This window comes from Motacilla alba, chromosome 7 (assembly GCF_015832195.1).
Source record: "Motacilla alba alba isolate MOTALB_02 chromosome 7, Motacilla_alba_V1.0_pri, whole genome shotgun sequence".
In the NCBI taxonomy this organism is placed as follows: domain Eukaryota; kingdom Metazoa; phylum Chordata; class Aves; order Passeriformes; family Motacillidae; genus Motacilla; species Motacilla alba.
In genome coordinates this window covers 4,054,425-4,070,233 of record NC_052022.1, presented here as the reverse complement: position 1 = coordinate 4,070,233, position 15,809 = coordinate 4,054,425, and the positions used below count along the sequence as shown (strand labels likewise).

The 15,809-nt window shown below is 38.0% G+C and overlaps 1 protein-coding gene across 1 annotated transcript in view; it reads left to right on the top strand.

The window, feature by feature from the left end:
• The window catches only part of ARHGAP15 (Rho GTPase activating protein 15), a 320,771-nt gene that overhangs the window by 191,605 nt on the left and 113,357 nt on the right, over nt 1-15,809 (top strand). Inside the window, exon 11 of the mRNA XM_038142951.1 lies at nt 4,527-4,625. Within this exon, the coding sequence (XP_037998879.1) occupies nt 4,527-4,625 (99 nt within the window). The remainder of the gene's footprint in view (nt 1-4,526; nt 4,626-15,809) is intronic.

The window sequence follows — 15,809 nt, the reverse complement described above, 5'->3', positions numbered from 1 at the left end:
AACTGTTCACAAATGTAATTTTTTTTTTTTTTGAATTGATGACCACCACAGATCAACGATATACAGTAAATCTCCACATTAAAAGGACTGGCAAGATTCCCAGCTTGCATAAATCAGGAGAGCTCCATTGACAACCTCGCCGACTTCAGTCAGCTGAGGACCTGCCCCACTTATTGTAAAAGTGTCATGGCATTATTTGGAGCCCCAGTCTGGAATCAGCATCACTTTAATGTCTGACTTAATGTGTCTGACTACAGATAGAGCAGCTAGAAGAAGTCACCTTTAAGAATATGGCTCCAAATGCATGACTTCCCTCTGCAAAAGTTCACAGCTCTGGAGCCTACTGTCCTATCCCTCTCCTTGCACATTCATCTCTGATTTTCTCATTTCATTCTCCTTCCCTCTCCTGACATTCAAACAGATAGATACAAAGAAAACAAACTATTTGGATGTTGGTACAAAACTCTAACTCCCTGTTAGTCCAGCAGTTCAAATCCAGATGTTGCACAGTTAATTTTGTTCCTGAAAGGCACAGGATTACATAGATATAATTCACATTTCTAAAAACTTGGGCATTTTACCATGATACCATCTCCTCTCATGCCAGAATTAAGCTTTTTCCTGAGACTTTGGAGTATTGGACATGCCCTTCCCTGTTTTTTTAATAAAAAACACTGAAGTATGACTTCCTTCCAAGTGTGGCCACATCTCATCCATGTACACCCAAAACAGTTAAACAATGACATTCTCAGTGAGGATGTGGCTTTAGTGATTTTGTTTTAATTGTTTCTTTTCCAGAAGAATTGTCTCCCATAGTCGAGATTTCTGCAGCCCGGAGTCAGTGGCTTTGCTGCAGCTGGAAAGAGCTACTCAAAAGAAAAAAGAAAAAAAAAAAAAAAAAAAGTAGCCCTGTCAAGCTCAGGGAAAACTTGAAGCTCCCCAGAACGAGCAATTCATTGCAGCCATAATCATCATTTTATATTATACAACTTGTGAACGTCCATTCCCCTCTCTTCTGGTGTCTGGTTTTATATCCCTGTGTGAAGCTGTCACACTCCCCACCATCTCCAGCGGAATTCTTAACGTGCAGATAGCAGGGATGTGTAATGTAAACCATACCACCAAACATATTATGAATATATTGCTCTTCTTAAAAATGCTTGTTGGTTTTTCATACTACAGTATTGACTAACTGTCGGTGTTTGATGTATGGTTTACCAGCCTGATGTAGACTTATGGTTAGAGCTTAACTTGTTAGTTCTGCTTTTGCAGCCAATTCAGAATAACTACAGATGCCCCAAGATATTAAAATTGACTGCTCAAATGGACTCAGTGTGGGAGTTTCATTGGTTTTAAATTGATAACAGCTGAAAGAGTGAATGATTAAAGCTGTATATGGGCATAGTATGCAGCTCCTTTGTACGAGCCCTTGTGAACAGAATCCACTGCATGGGAATTGCCTTTGTTCTAATAAAAGATATTTCTGAACAATTGTTAGTTTAAATTTTTAAATGATGAAACAAGAGCATTTCAGGAGCCTATAGAGGAAATAATTCCTGAGAAACTGGAATAACTCTGAGAAGATAAAGTGGATTTCTATTCAGAGGGGAGCATTTAAAGTTAAGTAGCATTCCATAAGGTGGTAATTGTGTCTATTTCCCAGGCATTTGAGTTAAATAAGCTGGATAGGAAACATAAACTGTCATAACAGGAGGTTAGGAGTGTTGTGTACATCTCTTTTTTCCAAGTCATAAAAGATGAAGTTTTGGAGGACCTTATCACAAACAAATCAAACGAAGGGGTTTTTGCTTTCCTTATCCCTTTGGGAGCAGTTCTTATATTTTTTTTTGAAAAAATGTTCTGGAGAGCTTTCCCTTAAACTAGTTTTAAAATATGTATACCTCTACAGTTATAAAAGAATAAGAAAATAATATTTTAATTTTCGTTACATACAAATCTTGCCTAAAAAAGTGAGCAATTCACCATTCCTTGTGTTTTGAAATACTGCACAAGCAAATCTTAGCTGAGTTTTCCTCAAGTATCCCTGTGACAACCTCCACAAGTGTAAATATGGCAGTGGAACTGCTGCCATTCCCATGTTTATGTGCAGGAACAGATCCAGCAAAAAATCAATTGATTAGAGAGAGTCACGGAATTTGTGGTCCAGTACTAGGGATTGAGATTATTTGGATGACTCATGAGATCATGTACTTATAAATACTCATGAATTTGTAGAAGGGGAAAAAAACCCTCCAAAGCAGTTGTGTGCTGTTGTTTTACCATAGACTGTTTTGATGCCCAGGAAGTATTAATGCTATTTTGCTGCCCTTCCATCCAAGATAAAAATCCTGAGTGCCTGTGTTCTAAAGAAGAGGTGATTTAAAACTTGTGGGGTACAAAATGGGACTGTATACATGCAGTGAAAGGTATAAAAAAATGAGGTTAAATATTTTGCTGAATAGATAGAATCTGAACCAAGAAATGAAGTCACGAACTAGGTGAGAATTGTAAAACTCTTTTCAGCCTGTTCAAAATTTCCTCCCAGGAATACCAAATATTCTGTGTTCGTGTTGGAGATTGAAAGAGTAACTGTGAAATAATCCTACAAGTTGATTATGAAGTGGTTATAACACAGAAGAGAAACTGCTGAACAGCAACACACTAATTTCATTTCAGTTCTTCGTGTGTTGCCATCTAAACACAGTGCAGTTCTTTGCCTGTTTTGCTTCTGAAATTGTTTACAAGTGTCTTTGTCCACCAAATAAGACATGTTTTTACTTCTTTTTTAACATAATTTACATTGGAGACCATTCCATATTATGCAAAGAATTTGACAGGTCTTTGCTAAAATTTTAAAAAACAATTAAGATGTCAAAAGAGGAAGTGCTAGTACATTTTAATCATAAATCTCAGTATGTATAATTACCACTGAAGGCAGCTATAAATGTTTTATGAAGAAAATGTAACCAGACTGTGCTTTGTCAGAAACATAACCCCAAAGCATGTAACAGACTGTTCGCTAATGCTTAACGCCACACATGCACACAACCTTCCTCAGAGCAGTGCTGTGAACCCAGTCCTCCATCCCTTCTGCAGCCCAAACTCCGACTAACTTCAATTCAAGCTTTGATGTACTCTCCCAGAATGCAGATCACACACTTTGGGAGGTGCTGGTGTAAACTGCCCTGTTCATCTGGGGGAGTCCAAAGCGACCCCTGCCCCGCACCTTGGTTCTGCCACTGTGCTCCCTGCCCTGGGTATCAGGAAAGAAAAGCCAATCGAGTCGCTCTTGAAATCTGAGCTGAGTATGAAATAGTGGTGATTAATGAAAATGAAGCTTATTGCAGCACAGGATTTTTGTTTTATGGGATTTTGCTTGTTAGTGAGGATAAGTTGTTTTTAGAGCAAAAAGCAATTGGTTATGGTCCAGTATGGTGGCACTGACTATGGAGGAAACATCCAATTCCGTGGGAGTTGCTGGGTTTTCTATGCAAAGTCCAGACTGGTGCTATCACCTTTCAGCTATCTATATAATAATTTTCAAAGCCTCCACACCAATTTACAAACTGTAGTGCTCTGTTGAAATGCTATATGGAGACTGTCTCTTCGGATAAATGATGACAGTACACTCCTATTGTTTCAGCATTTAACTGGCTCCTATTGAATAGTTCCTCTCATCTGTTTGATTCATTCTGATTTTAGCTGACAACATCCCTGTTACTGATTGCTCTTTTCATAATCTCTCAAACACTCGGAGTGGAAATGAGGTGGAGGAAGCTAATTAGTAATCTGACGGGTTGAACCTGCTAATACAAATATGTTTCAAGATCAACAGTCAAAGTTGATCAAAACTTTGAAATACCAAAAACTGAAAGTTGGCATTATCTAGTTAAAGGAAGTGGGACTAATCATTAGTTAAACATGGTGTAAGATGAAATCCTCATCAAAGGACATCTAGTATCTTCTGTTTTTCTGAGCAGGCAATTCGATCAGTAAAGAAAAAGATTTTGTGAAGTTGAGATGAAATTGTTCCAAGTCCTGATGATGCAAAGTAATGAAGTCCTTGCCCTCATACAGTACTCCATGAAAGAGTGAAACTTCCAAATGCATGGAAGGGACAGGTCACCCAACCAGATGAGTTTCTAGGTTGGACCAAGTGCATCATGTAGAAATTTGTATTCAATGACTTAGGGAGCTGTAGCTCTGGAACTGCCTGCACATTCTCTATGGCAGGTCCAACCAAACTCTAGAGACCTCCAAGCCTTAGAAAGGTCAAAATTAAGGTGCAAGTGGCAAGTGAAATTGAATCCAGGGGGAAGCATCAAGCACTGTGAGCAGCAGATGGGAAAGGATTTGGTTCTGGGGCAAAAGCTAATGACCACGAGGACTCAGAAAGGATTTGGTTCCAGTTTTGTCTATGCACCTTCAATATCTGAGTTTTAAATTAATAGGCAGCTGAGAAGAGAGAAAAATCCCACCAATAATAATATGCCTTAATGTATTTTCCTCTTGTCTTCCAAATGTAGATCAAATTTTTGGCTCCCATTTGCACTCAGTTTGTGAGCATGAGAAATCTACTGTTCCCCAGTTTGTAAGACTCTGCATAGAAGCTGTTGAAAAAAGAGGTGAGTGCCTTATTATTTAATACTTTTTTTTCTCAAAGAGTAATCAAAACTTTAACCTTGTAACTCTGCTTGGATTGCCAGGGTGGGCAGGCAGTACACTCTATAATATAGTTCTGAATGGAACTATATCACATTCTGTGTATCTTCATTTTATTTATATGATAAGGCATTAATAGAACTCATTCATGCTGATTATTCCGTTTTGGTTTTTTTTTTTTTGACATGTTGTTGGTTTAATCTTTCTCTGGGTAAGCAAATGTTAGCCATCAATAAAATGTCAGTAATTTCATTCTAAAGTCCCGGGTGAATGTAAGGCAAATACTTTTTCCTAGGTCTTGAATTGTATTTAACCAAAATAAATGTTATTCTAGCATGGCCATTTTTTTTTTCTTAATAAGTGCAGGTGTCTAATTTTTACAGTTATTTTAAAAGCCATGATATTGGAAAAATACTGAAATGAGTATCCACCCTCATTAAAAGTTTTGATTAATAAGAAGGATTTTCATAGTACAAAAAAGATGCATTTAACACCGTTGCCTGCCTTCCTTTCTGCAGTGTGTATCTTCTCTCACTGAAGGTCATTTTCTTTGGAAGGTGCATGTGGTAGATGCAGAATCTTAAAATGTATTGTATAAAAATGTGAGGCTTCATCACCATCTGTTACAAGTTTACAACTTGTTCCAGGGATCTGGGGAAACATATATCTTGCAAAAGATAGAAAATTTATTTTCAGAATAAGGCTGGGTGAACCCATTGTCACTGCCATATACCGGAGTCTCAGAACAAGAGAATCCATGAAAAATGAAAAGATACTTAGAGCGTTACCAACAAAGGAAAAAGCTATTTTAATTCTGCCATTGTTACCTGGTTTTATAGTGAAAGGTGCAATAAAACTACCCTGGAGTTTCAAACTCAGGGAAATTCATGCTTTAATTATACAGCAAAGAGAGCACTGGGATATTATTATTCCCAGAATGATTGGCAGGAAGTCAGAGACTGAAACAAACTGGAGATCGTTCAGCAGGGGGAGATAGTAGCATTGGGTTTTTGTGGAGGAAGGCTGGAGGCTGGATAAAAAAAGGGGAAAAAATGTGTGAAGTGCCTATTAATAGAGGAGGAATTGTGAGGTGAAATTCAGAACATGAAAAGGAAAGGCAGAGATTAGATTGCAAAAATGCCACTCCATGCAGAACATGTCTAACAAACTGCTTGGTTACAACCTCAGCACAAGTTCCCTCAGGAATGCACTGGATATTTCATAGATGTTTTGGAGTCTGACCACTCACTCCTCCAAGTAGAAGTGAGGCCAGAGGTCTCTGCACTGCTGAACTGTAATAGAAAAATGCAAGGAACGTAATTAGATGTTTACTGTCTGTGCGATTATCAAAATAATGTTCATATTAGAAACTGGATGTATCACTGTTCCTTCAAAGGCAGTCATCCTTCTGAGTACTGCACTATGGTTCTTGTGTTTCCTTCAAACTTGCTGTGACTTAGAGAAGCTTACCCCTTTTGGTTAGCCTAACATGTAAATAAAAGCTAATCACATGGCATGAGATAAAAATTTCATGTTATCACTATATTTATGAGTTTATATTTGATATGCAATTTTTTTTTCTATTATCGTTTTCTTGGATTAAGATGCTTCCATTTACTCACATTCTATTTACTCAAAGTGTTGTTTTTACTGAGTTCTGGCATAAACTATCTCAGGACAGCAGTAATTTATGTGAAGCTAAGTCCAATGTTTATGCAAGCTTCTGATGACATTTTGTGCCGGGGTTGGTATTAGGAAGCAGTATGTGGAGGTGCCAAGTCTCCCGGCATGGCTGAGACTCAACAGATCTGAAACCCTCCTCTTAATGGCCAGATATGCCTCCAGCCAAGACACTCAACTGCAGAGTCATGGGAAATACTTATGTACCAATTATGGGAAAGGCACATTTAATGAAAACTGTATGTTTACTTTCATAGTCTTAGTAAGATGGCCTAGATACTCGGTACAGCTGGCATATTGGCTGTGGTAGAAAAGCTTTCTTTTCCTATTTAGAGAATATATCATCCACATACTGTAACTGTACCAAAAATGTTACATGCGTGCTTCGCTTCAGATAAAGCATTATTAGGAAAAAAGACCTTAGCAGACCATCCCTAAATGTTACTTTCAAACCATTCGTGCTCCACTGAATGGTTGTGTTCTTAGCCGTCAGCTCACGGATTTAGTTTTTGTTCACCTACTGGTTTTCTGTTTATTTTTTCTGAATTTTAAAGCAAAATCTCTGCACACAGAAAGAAAATCAGCAGTGATCTGAATAAATGATATTAATTAGTACATTTTCCTGTGTAGACTAGGTTACACACAAGAGCCAAATGTAGCAATATTCTCCCACAGATTAAAAATGTACAGGTTGTCGTTAACCATTGGCAAGATTTCCTGTTTAGTCACACTATTTTAAAATGAATATCAAAAGTATGTTCATTCTGAATATATTATGCTCTAACTTAGATCAGAGTTTGGTCATTTTTTCCCCTAGTTTGCTTCTTTACCATTTCAGAACAGGGGTGCTTTCTAAGAGCTAATCTAGAAAAATCTCACACCATAACGCATATTTATCTATCCCACAAGGATTCCCTTGTGAATGTGATAAAAATTGAATGAATTCCACTTTTCCACCCTCTTTTTGTATTTTTAGTTATTGAAGTAGAACTGTGAAGCAGAAGGTCTTTCTCCATTTTCTCAGCCATCTTGCAAAGCTGGTAGTGGAATTTAATAAAGAGAGGCAATAAAAATGTGCCCATTCTTGGATACTTGCAAGGAAATTGTCACTTTTTTTTTTTTAAGGAAGCTCAGTTTTTCTCTTCATTCTTCCTGTACTTATGAATTACTTATAATAATTACTGAATTATTCATTCATAATTTTTGATGAACTTCTAGTCCTGATTATTGAGCTATCCAGACCTGTGCTTCTAAATTCAAAACTATCTTGGGAAAATGTATTGTATCCTTAGTATTTCATGCAATATCCTAAACAGAAAAACCTCCCATGTCTGTGGTGTGACCTGGTCAGGATAAGAAGATAATTCTATACCATGCAGCAATCAGATTGAAGAAATACAGGGACTACTCAAAGATCTCCAGCATTTCTTCATTTTCTGTCTTCTCAGGGACTTCAGGGTCAAGTTTTTGATGGAACAGCACATTCTGTGGGTTTTTTTTCTGTTTCTTCTTTTACTTTGCCATCCACACCTACCTTGGATGGACCTCAGGCTTTTCTGGGGCTATCTGTCTACCTGGCCTTTTCAATCTGTATTCTTGTTTTTCAATCTGTTCTTCAATCTGCTTCCTCCTTCTTTCTCCCTGGGAAGTGTCTGACAGGTAGCACCAGCCCTGAGCTGAGTAGTGCAGGGAGCAGAGCCTGGGACAATCCTTCCAGAGCACTGTAACTCACACACAGCTCACTTCTGCCAAGGGTGGGGCCCATTGCAAGACTTTTTTGTGTTTCTAGGCCAGATATCATTTCCAGTCATTTCTGGAGTTGCCTATTTATTTTGTTATCCACGACCCTTTAGAAGTCCTGGCTTTTTAAAATTTTATTTATTTTTTAAATTTTCTTTAAAAAAAATGTGAAAGGCATGAGTAGAACGCATTAAAAAAATAAAAATATCAATCTGTGTTGTACCTCAACAACATGCCATCCAATACTTCTCATAGTAGTGTTTTATCGTGTGAAAACAGTCTGATACTAAACTCTTTTCCAGGGAAGATCATTTGTCTGTGTGTCTAATGACAGAGTAAATGAACACCCCGAGCAGTCTGTATCCTAAACCTACCCAGGGTATCCAGTGTGGCTTGGGTTTTGTAAAGAAATACAGTCCTAATGCTCCAGGGAAATATAATTTAACTTTCATCTCTCTTTTGAAACATCCTTCATTTTCTCCCTCCATTCCCAAATCCAAGTTAGACTTCTCAAATCAGCCTAAATGACTTGAAAAATGACACTGCAGGCAGCAAAGCTGGTGATTACAGGTACTGTTTCCATGCTGAGCTGGACGTTGCAGATATTGTTTTCTGTTGCTTTTCTTGGAGCACAGGATGCTCTGACAGGAATGATACACAAAATTACATATTTGATTCAATGCCTAAAAGCCACCCTGGGATCCATAACCTTGCTTAAAGATTTAAGAAAGACCTTTAGTCCACTTCTGAGAAGGTTCTTAGCTTAGAAAACTTTATCTTTCAACTTTACTTCTTAGCAGCTGTTATGTTTTTTTGCAGTCGTTTGTTTGACAGGATCCAGTTATAGGTTCCGATGTCTGTTTAAAGAAACAGGGAGGTTGTTGGCTTTAAAATTCCCTTACTGCTTGTGTGTTCAACATTTTCCCAGGCTTTTCTACATAGTTTGCCAAGTAAAGGGACTGACCTTTTGTAGCAAACACTTTTTCATTTCTAAATGCTCACTTTGATTTTTGTCCCATTTTATGCTCATTCCAAACTGTTTACAACCCACTAAAAATGACTGTGAATTATATGTTTGTGTAATGGATTCCTTTTGTGGTCGGAGTGGAATGTTTACTTTGAACAATTAGTTATCTTTGGGCAGATTATAGTGACCTGAAAAAAGAATGGCTAAAATTATTATAGTACCTTAACTATTTCCTTTTGTTATCTTCTCTGTGTGTCCAGTGTATTATTTACTGGGTTTCATTGCACTGAGACCCAGGGAACAAATCATGTTAAATAAGAGCAGTGACAAAAACCCCTCTGAGTGTGGGGCTCTTGGCGTGGGGGGTGATCTGGGGTAGCACCAGTGAGACTTCAGAGGGCACCATTAGGCACTTAAAAGCTGGAAGTGCAATTTTAAGAAGGCGTTGTTTTGAAAAAAAAAAAAAAAAAAAACTTATTGCTCTCCAAAATTCAGATTTCTCACAGGCTCCAAGGTCTGACACCCCGAAGTGCCTAAAACTGATACTCATTTTGGCTTTAATTAACTTAATGTCCATAGCTGAGCTTGATTATGCACATGAGCATGGCAGACACACAGACACACAGTCTCATGATGCAGAATATTAAGGGTTTAAGGAAGAAAATGACTTTATGGGCAAAGATAAAGTAGCTTATGGGATGTAGTAAAGAAATACAGTCATCCCAATGGAGAGAAATGAAGATAAAAATGGTATTTTAAACTACCTCACCTCCCAAATGCCATGCTGCCCTGTGACAGAAGGTTGTGTCTCTTTCATCAGTTTTATCTGTTAATCTAAAAGCTAAAGTGCAGCTAAAAGCACTTTAAAACCTATTTATAAAAAAAAAAAAAAAAAGAAAAAAAAAGAAAAAGAGAGTGATATTTCATTACCTTCTAAATCATATATCGCTTAAAAGGTAGTCAGTATTCTGGTAGAATGTTTACACAGAAGAGAGTTCACTTATCTCAAGGAGTTAAGCAAAGAGGAAATGAGTTTTAAAAAATATAAAGTATTGTGAATATATTTATGTTGCTAGGGAAAAAATGAGTTTTTAAAAGAGTCTAATGCTATCTCATTTTCTAATGGAAGAAAGCACTGCAGAAGAATTTTAAAGGAAAAAAAATCCCGAACACCTCCTAAAGCTGAGGATTTTTGGCTTTGGTATGGTGGAGTGAGTGGATTATAAGCCAGTGAGGATGGCAGAAGACACAAAGCTTGTGCAGCCAAGGGATGGATTCCCAGCCACTGTATAAAACCCCTAGAAATTTACAGAATTGTTTAGGTGGGAAAAGCCCTCTAAGATCATCGAGTCCAACCATTCCCCCAGAACTGTCATGGCCACCATTAAACCATGTCCCCAAGTGCCACATCTACTCAGCTTTTAAATCACTCCAGGGGTAGGGAGTGATTTCAACTTCACCATGATTATGATTCCACCGCCTATCTCCATCTCTGTCTGTTTTATAATTCTCATTATCAGGTTTGAGTTCAACAGCGTGTTCCTCAGGATTTATTTAGCTTAAACAACATTTTAAGTTTTATTTGGTACTCAAAAATAGTTCATTCCCATCCCTGAGGACCTGCGGGAGGCAGCAGGAAAGTACAGGGTAGTTCTGCCAGGGTGTGCTCACCACCATCTTGGGCTCCCAGTAAATGCACACTGCTCCTGGGACACTTCCCAGCACGGTTAGACCAAACCCATCAGCCAGTGGCATAGAGGATTTGTTCTGGCAAGGCTTTCCTGAGAAGGGAAACCTCAGGAGACTGACCTATCCTGTCCCATTTTATATTTCTGTCTGAGTGCAGGATTATTCTCCAACAACACTTGGCCCTTGAACAACCACTGAAATGTATTCTGTGTTTTTTCACTCTCGTATCTTTCTATCCTCAGAGCAAGAAATTCTTCATGAATAGCAGTTTGTTTCCTCCAAGTTCATTCACTGATTTTCAGCATTTACTCTCCTTTGGAAACGTATTTTCCAAGCTCTTGTTTGATTCTCCCAGGCCTACACATGCTTCCTTGCTTACTCTGATATAATTTCACATTCTGTTTCCAGTGGCATTAGGATTCAGTACCCTGAAAGTACAGAGATCATGTTGCTCCACCAACTGATCTGAGCCCCCAGTTCTGCTAATTTTGTACTGTTCATTCTTTCCCACTTTGGGATAATCTATTATGCTTGGATCCAGGCACGCACTAAAAGCTAATACTTCCATGAAGAATGTGCAATTTGTACTGTTTAGCTTGTGATGAGATTCCTTTTATGATTCTATCTTGTTCCAAGGAGGCTTCTGCTCCCAACTTTTATATGCACTGAATGTAAAAGAAAAGAGAGGAAAAAAAAAAGGGGGAAACAAAACAAACTGATAGGAAAAAAAACCTGCATGCACACAAAAATATCCAGCAGTTCAGCAAAAAAAGCCTTTTTCCAGGGAATTCTAGTGTGCAGAAGAAATCTGTTTCTGAGGGCATTGAACTATGTTTACTTTAAAGTGGCCAACGAGCATAAACTCAAACGTACAGATGAATGCAATATAAAACAACAAAGTTCTGAGAAAAGCCCTTGCAAATTTATGATTTAAAATGTTTGGTGCTTTTTTGTTTTGTTTCGTTTTGTTTTTTTAATAAACTCTTCTTTTGAGTAGAAATTAAGAGCGGTTGAATTTAGTGCAAACATATTGGCAAGATTTCCTCAGCCATTTCTGTCTTCAGGCTCAGGCAATCCCACTATAGCCACCTTTCTTAGAGTAAGAGCCAGTTAATAGTGTTGTGCAAGGTCCAAGTCAGAGTTGGCTCTGAAGGGTATTCACTCTGGGGCCTCTGTGTCTGCTAGAAAGCCACATTCTGAGTTAGAAAAAAATATCAAGAAGTGTCAACAGGAAACATCACGGAAGGGCATACAAGACAAATTAGAGAAAAGGAGACAACAGACAAAAAAAGAAAAAAAATTGAAAATAGGAATAAAAGCCTTGTAATGACAAGGCACAAAAGAGAATAAATATATAATTATTTAAAAATTTGAAAGAAGCGACTCTAAGTTGGTTAGAAGAGGGAAAAGCCATAAAACAGGCAGGTATTTGAACCAGTTGTTGTCTTTTTCATAGATACCTGATACCTGCTTCATTGATTAATCTGTTCCAGAGGAATGTATCCATTTCTATGAAAAAAAGGGGGGATTTGTATTTTAAGCTGTGCCAGTAACAACAAGCAGACACTCAGTGTTCACCAGAGTAACATTTACAGTGCCTGGGCCAAATTCATGCCTTGTGTAATTTTATTGCTTTTACTGGAATTACACCAGAGATGAGTTTGGCCTTTTGCCTTTTTCTAGCATTGTATAATATATCTATTTGTGAACATGTAGAAGGAAACAGGGCATTTTGTCTTCCGAATTTTCCATAAAATCCTGCTCAATAGGCATAATAAATAAAACAAACCACTTAACCTACAAAATAAAAAAGAATCAAACAACGTTTTCTAGATATTAAAATAATGTTAATACACTTTGTAAATCAAGGAGTTGACACTTGCATGCACTGAAACAAAAAAGTCCAGAGGAATTTAAAGCCAGCTGACTGTGTGTGTGTGTGTGTGTTACTTGCTCTGTGCCAAGGAGGGAATGAAGGTCCTGACTCACCCCCTGGTCAAAGGCAGATTCAGGGAAGCTGACACATGAGGGTATTCACCTCTCAGCCATGAAAAAGGTTAAAAAGAGAGGCACAAAACTCCTCCCTTTTCCCCCTGAATAAGCTGAGGCTGTGAGGCACCATGCCCTGGTACAGTACACATGCCATCACAGACTAGGAGTTGGCAGGATTTCCACTGCAAACCCCATTTAGTCAGACTTTGCAGTTCAGCCATTAATAGAACACTTTGGGCTAACACTTGACAAAATGAATCTTGGCCTAGAAGAGATGTTCACTCACACACAAACACCCACAAAAATAGAAGTTAAGTCCATTAAGTTCCTTTAAAAGGAAAAGAGGTGTAATTTCAGATCCTTTCAATATCTCTCTGCTTAAATAGAAAGTTGTAGTTTTTAAAATATTATGAAAACATAATTCCACAATGCAAACTAATCACTTTTCCTATGGGGAAAAAAAACAACCAACTACTACAAATATATATATTTTTTTCAAAAAAGTTTTACAGCAGTAAAAGAAAATACACTAAAAAAGAAGTTTTACTGTCCATATGCCACACTGTGGGGTCAGTTTAAAAAAATAACCTATCTCCTTTTTTTGTTCTCCCTGCAATTCAAGAGAGCAAATAACTGCAGTTGTATTTTATTACTTCAATTATTTGCTGTAGCAGCTTGTGTTACATCAATGTTTTAATCATATAATACCACAGTCTAATGGGATTGATACCTAAGTGAGAGAAATTGTACCAACAGAGAGCTTCAGAAGGAAGGCAGAGGGCAAAGGGGGAGGACAGATTAAAAAGGAAGCTTTATGTGAAGGCTTTCACTTCTTTAAGAGATGATTTCTGCAGTTTGTTTTGCTCTCCTGAAATGATGAAACTGATATTATTAGCAATCTAGTAACAGCATTGTCCCTAAATTGGCTACTGCATGATAACCCCCAAGGAACTAACAAGTTTTTCAAAGATCTCCAGTTGTCTGTTGCCTCAGCAGATTGTTGCATTATGATCAGGATCCACACAGATGATGGATGCAATTTTATAGCAAAGCAACTTCTTTTGTCTTCACTCAAACAATAGTTTGGGAGGAATGGCATAGATGTAAATGAGAGCAAAATGTGAGCATTTTGTTTCATAACACAGCAGACCTCCTGGATCCTCCAGCTCTCTCCTTGTGGTTCCTTCATGCACCTTTTTTGGTGTCAAGAGACGATGCCTTTCAAATAACTGAAATTTTTGGGAAAGAGATATTGCAATCAGAAACTGCTTTCTCATGCTTATTCTGCTTTGAAATGGACATAGGTTATTTCTTCCTATAATTCCTGCTTTATTATTATAAGCCTGTCCACCAAGACAGATGGAGACTTCTGTTGAGGGACCTGAATAGATCTGTTCTGTGGTCAATAGTTGTGCCTTACAGTTAAGGAAATAGGTCAGAGTTTTGTTTTTCCAGGGCTTTAAGCTTTATCTATTTGAAAAAAACCGTAAATATCCAGCTTTTAGTTCAAGATTTAAAAACAAAGGACAGGAACTTGTTTAATTGCCAAGATTATGAGCCATTAACAGGTGATACTGTGGCTCTTAAAATGGACCATGGACTGCTCCACACCAAGGGTAAGGTGATACCTCTGAAATATCTTCACTCAGAAGATAGTCCCCAAAAGGCAGAAGGAGGTTGTTCCATGCCTCTTTTCTTCACCTCCCCAGGAAAAATTCCCCCCAATATTTGAAACCATACGCTTTGATTTGTCAGTCCTGAGCTGACATGGTGTTATGTGACATAACACACCAAAGTAGCTGCCACCAAATGCCTTCCCCGTGCCAGCAGTAACCACACAATGCTGCTGGAGGTACCACAGCTCTTTGTTTACTTAGAAATGAAAAAATTTTGATGAGTGCATGGTATCAGTTAGCAAGTGTTGAGTTCCTCATGGCGATACTGCTCATGTTGACTTAAATGGAAAACGGATCAGCTCAGAAACCTTTAATAAGAAAAGTTCCTTCGTGTGCTTGTAGTGATGCCCTGTGGAGCCACGAGAACTAAAAATCTGTCAGCATACTTGGTAGAAACTTTGTTTCATGGTTCTCTAACTCATATGATTGAGATTAAAGTGAACAAAATCTTGGCACATAGCTTGGCAGGCGAGGAGCATTCCTGTGTTTGTGTGTGTGAGACAGAGGGACAAAGAGAGGGGGAAATTTAGCAGCCACTCATTCGGTGTTAAATTATCAGGTGCTACATATTTTTAATAAACCTTAGTAGAAAGATAAGATACATCCTCTACTATTGAAAATTGCTTTCACTTAGACTGTAAGCTTGACTTTGAACCGGCTGAGCATCTCCTCTAACCACTGAAAACAAAACCATTCAAAGTCTCCAGCCCAAACAAATTGCAAGCCAGACTTGAATCCAAACAAAGAGGTGGAAGGTTCTGGAAGGGTGCTATTTATGCAGGCAGGTTTTCCTACTTTGACACTAAACCAGAGCAGCTACAAAACATTTTGTTTAATGCCCTGATCTGTGACCTGCAGGACTGTCCTCACAGCAGTGCCTGCAAAGACATGATATTTTTTAATACTTTTCAAACTCTCATGATGTGGATGCCTGAAAAGTATCTGAATTTGCACACTATAAAGGGTTCACAATGGTGCCTTTTATTATCTCTGTTTCAGCTGCATTTTTGTGTTCTGATATGCCCTACATTAAAAACACAAAGGCCACAGCTTAGAGCAAGAGGTTTCTGTTAGAAACCCTACAACTGCCTTGTATGTCTGTAGAGTAAATGTCATTAATAATTACTGGAATTTTCACCAAAGAAGGAAATTAGATATGGAAAGCACTTTATGCCAACTTCATCTTTCCAAGCCTTCAGAAATACCAGAGAGCCTATGTGAGCCCTAGTAAAAGGGATGAGATTGGATTTCTACCTTCCTTACATCATTCCATGCCACAGTCAGCTTTAAGACACAAAGACAACGATTCAAATCAAATTTCTTCGTGGCTTTAAATTACAAAATAATTATCTTCCATGAAAATATAAAATTATTTTCATATTTATGCATTTACTTCTCCCAAA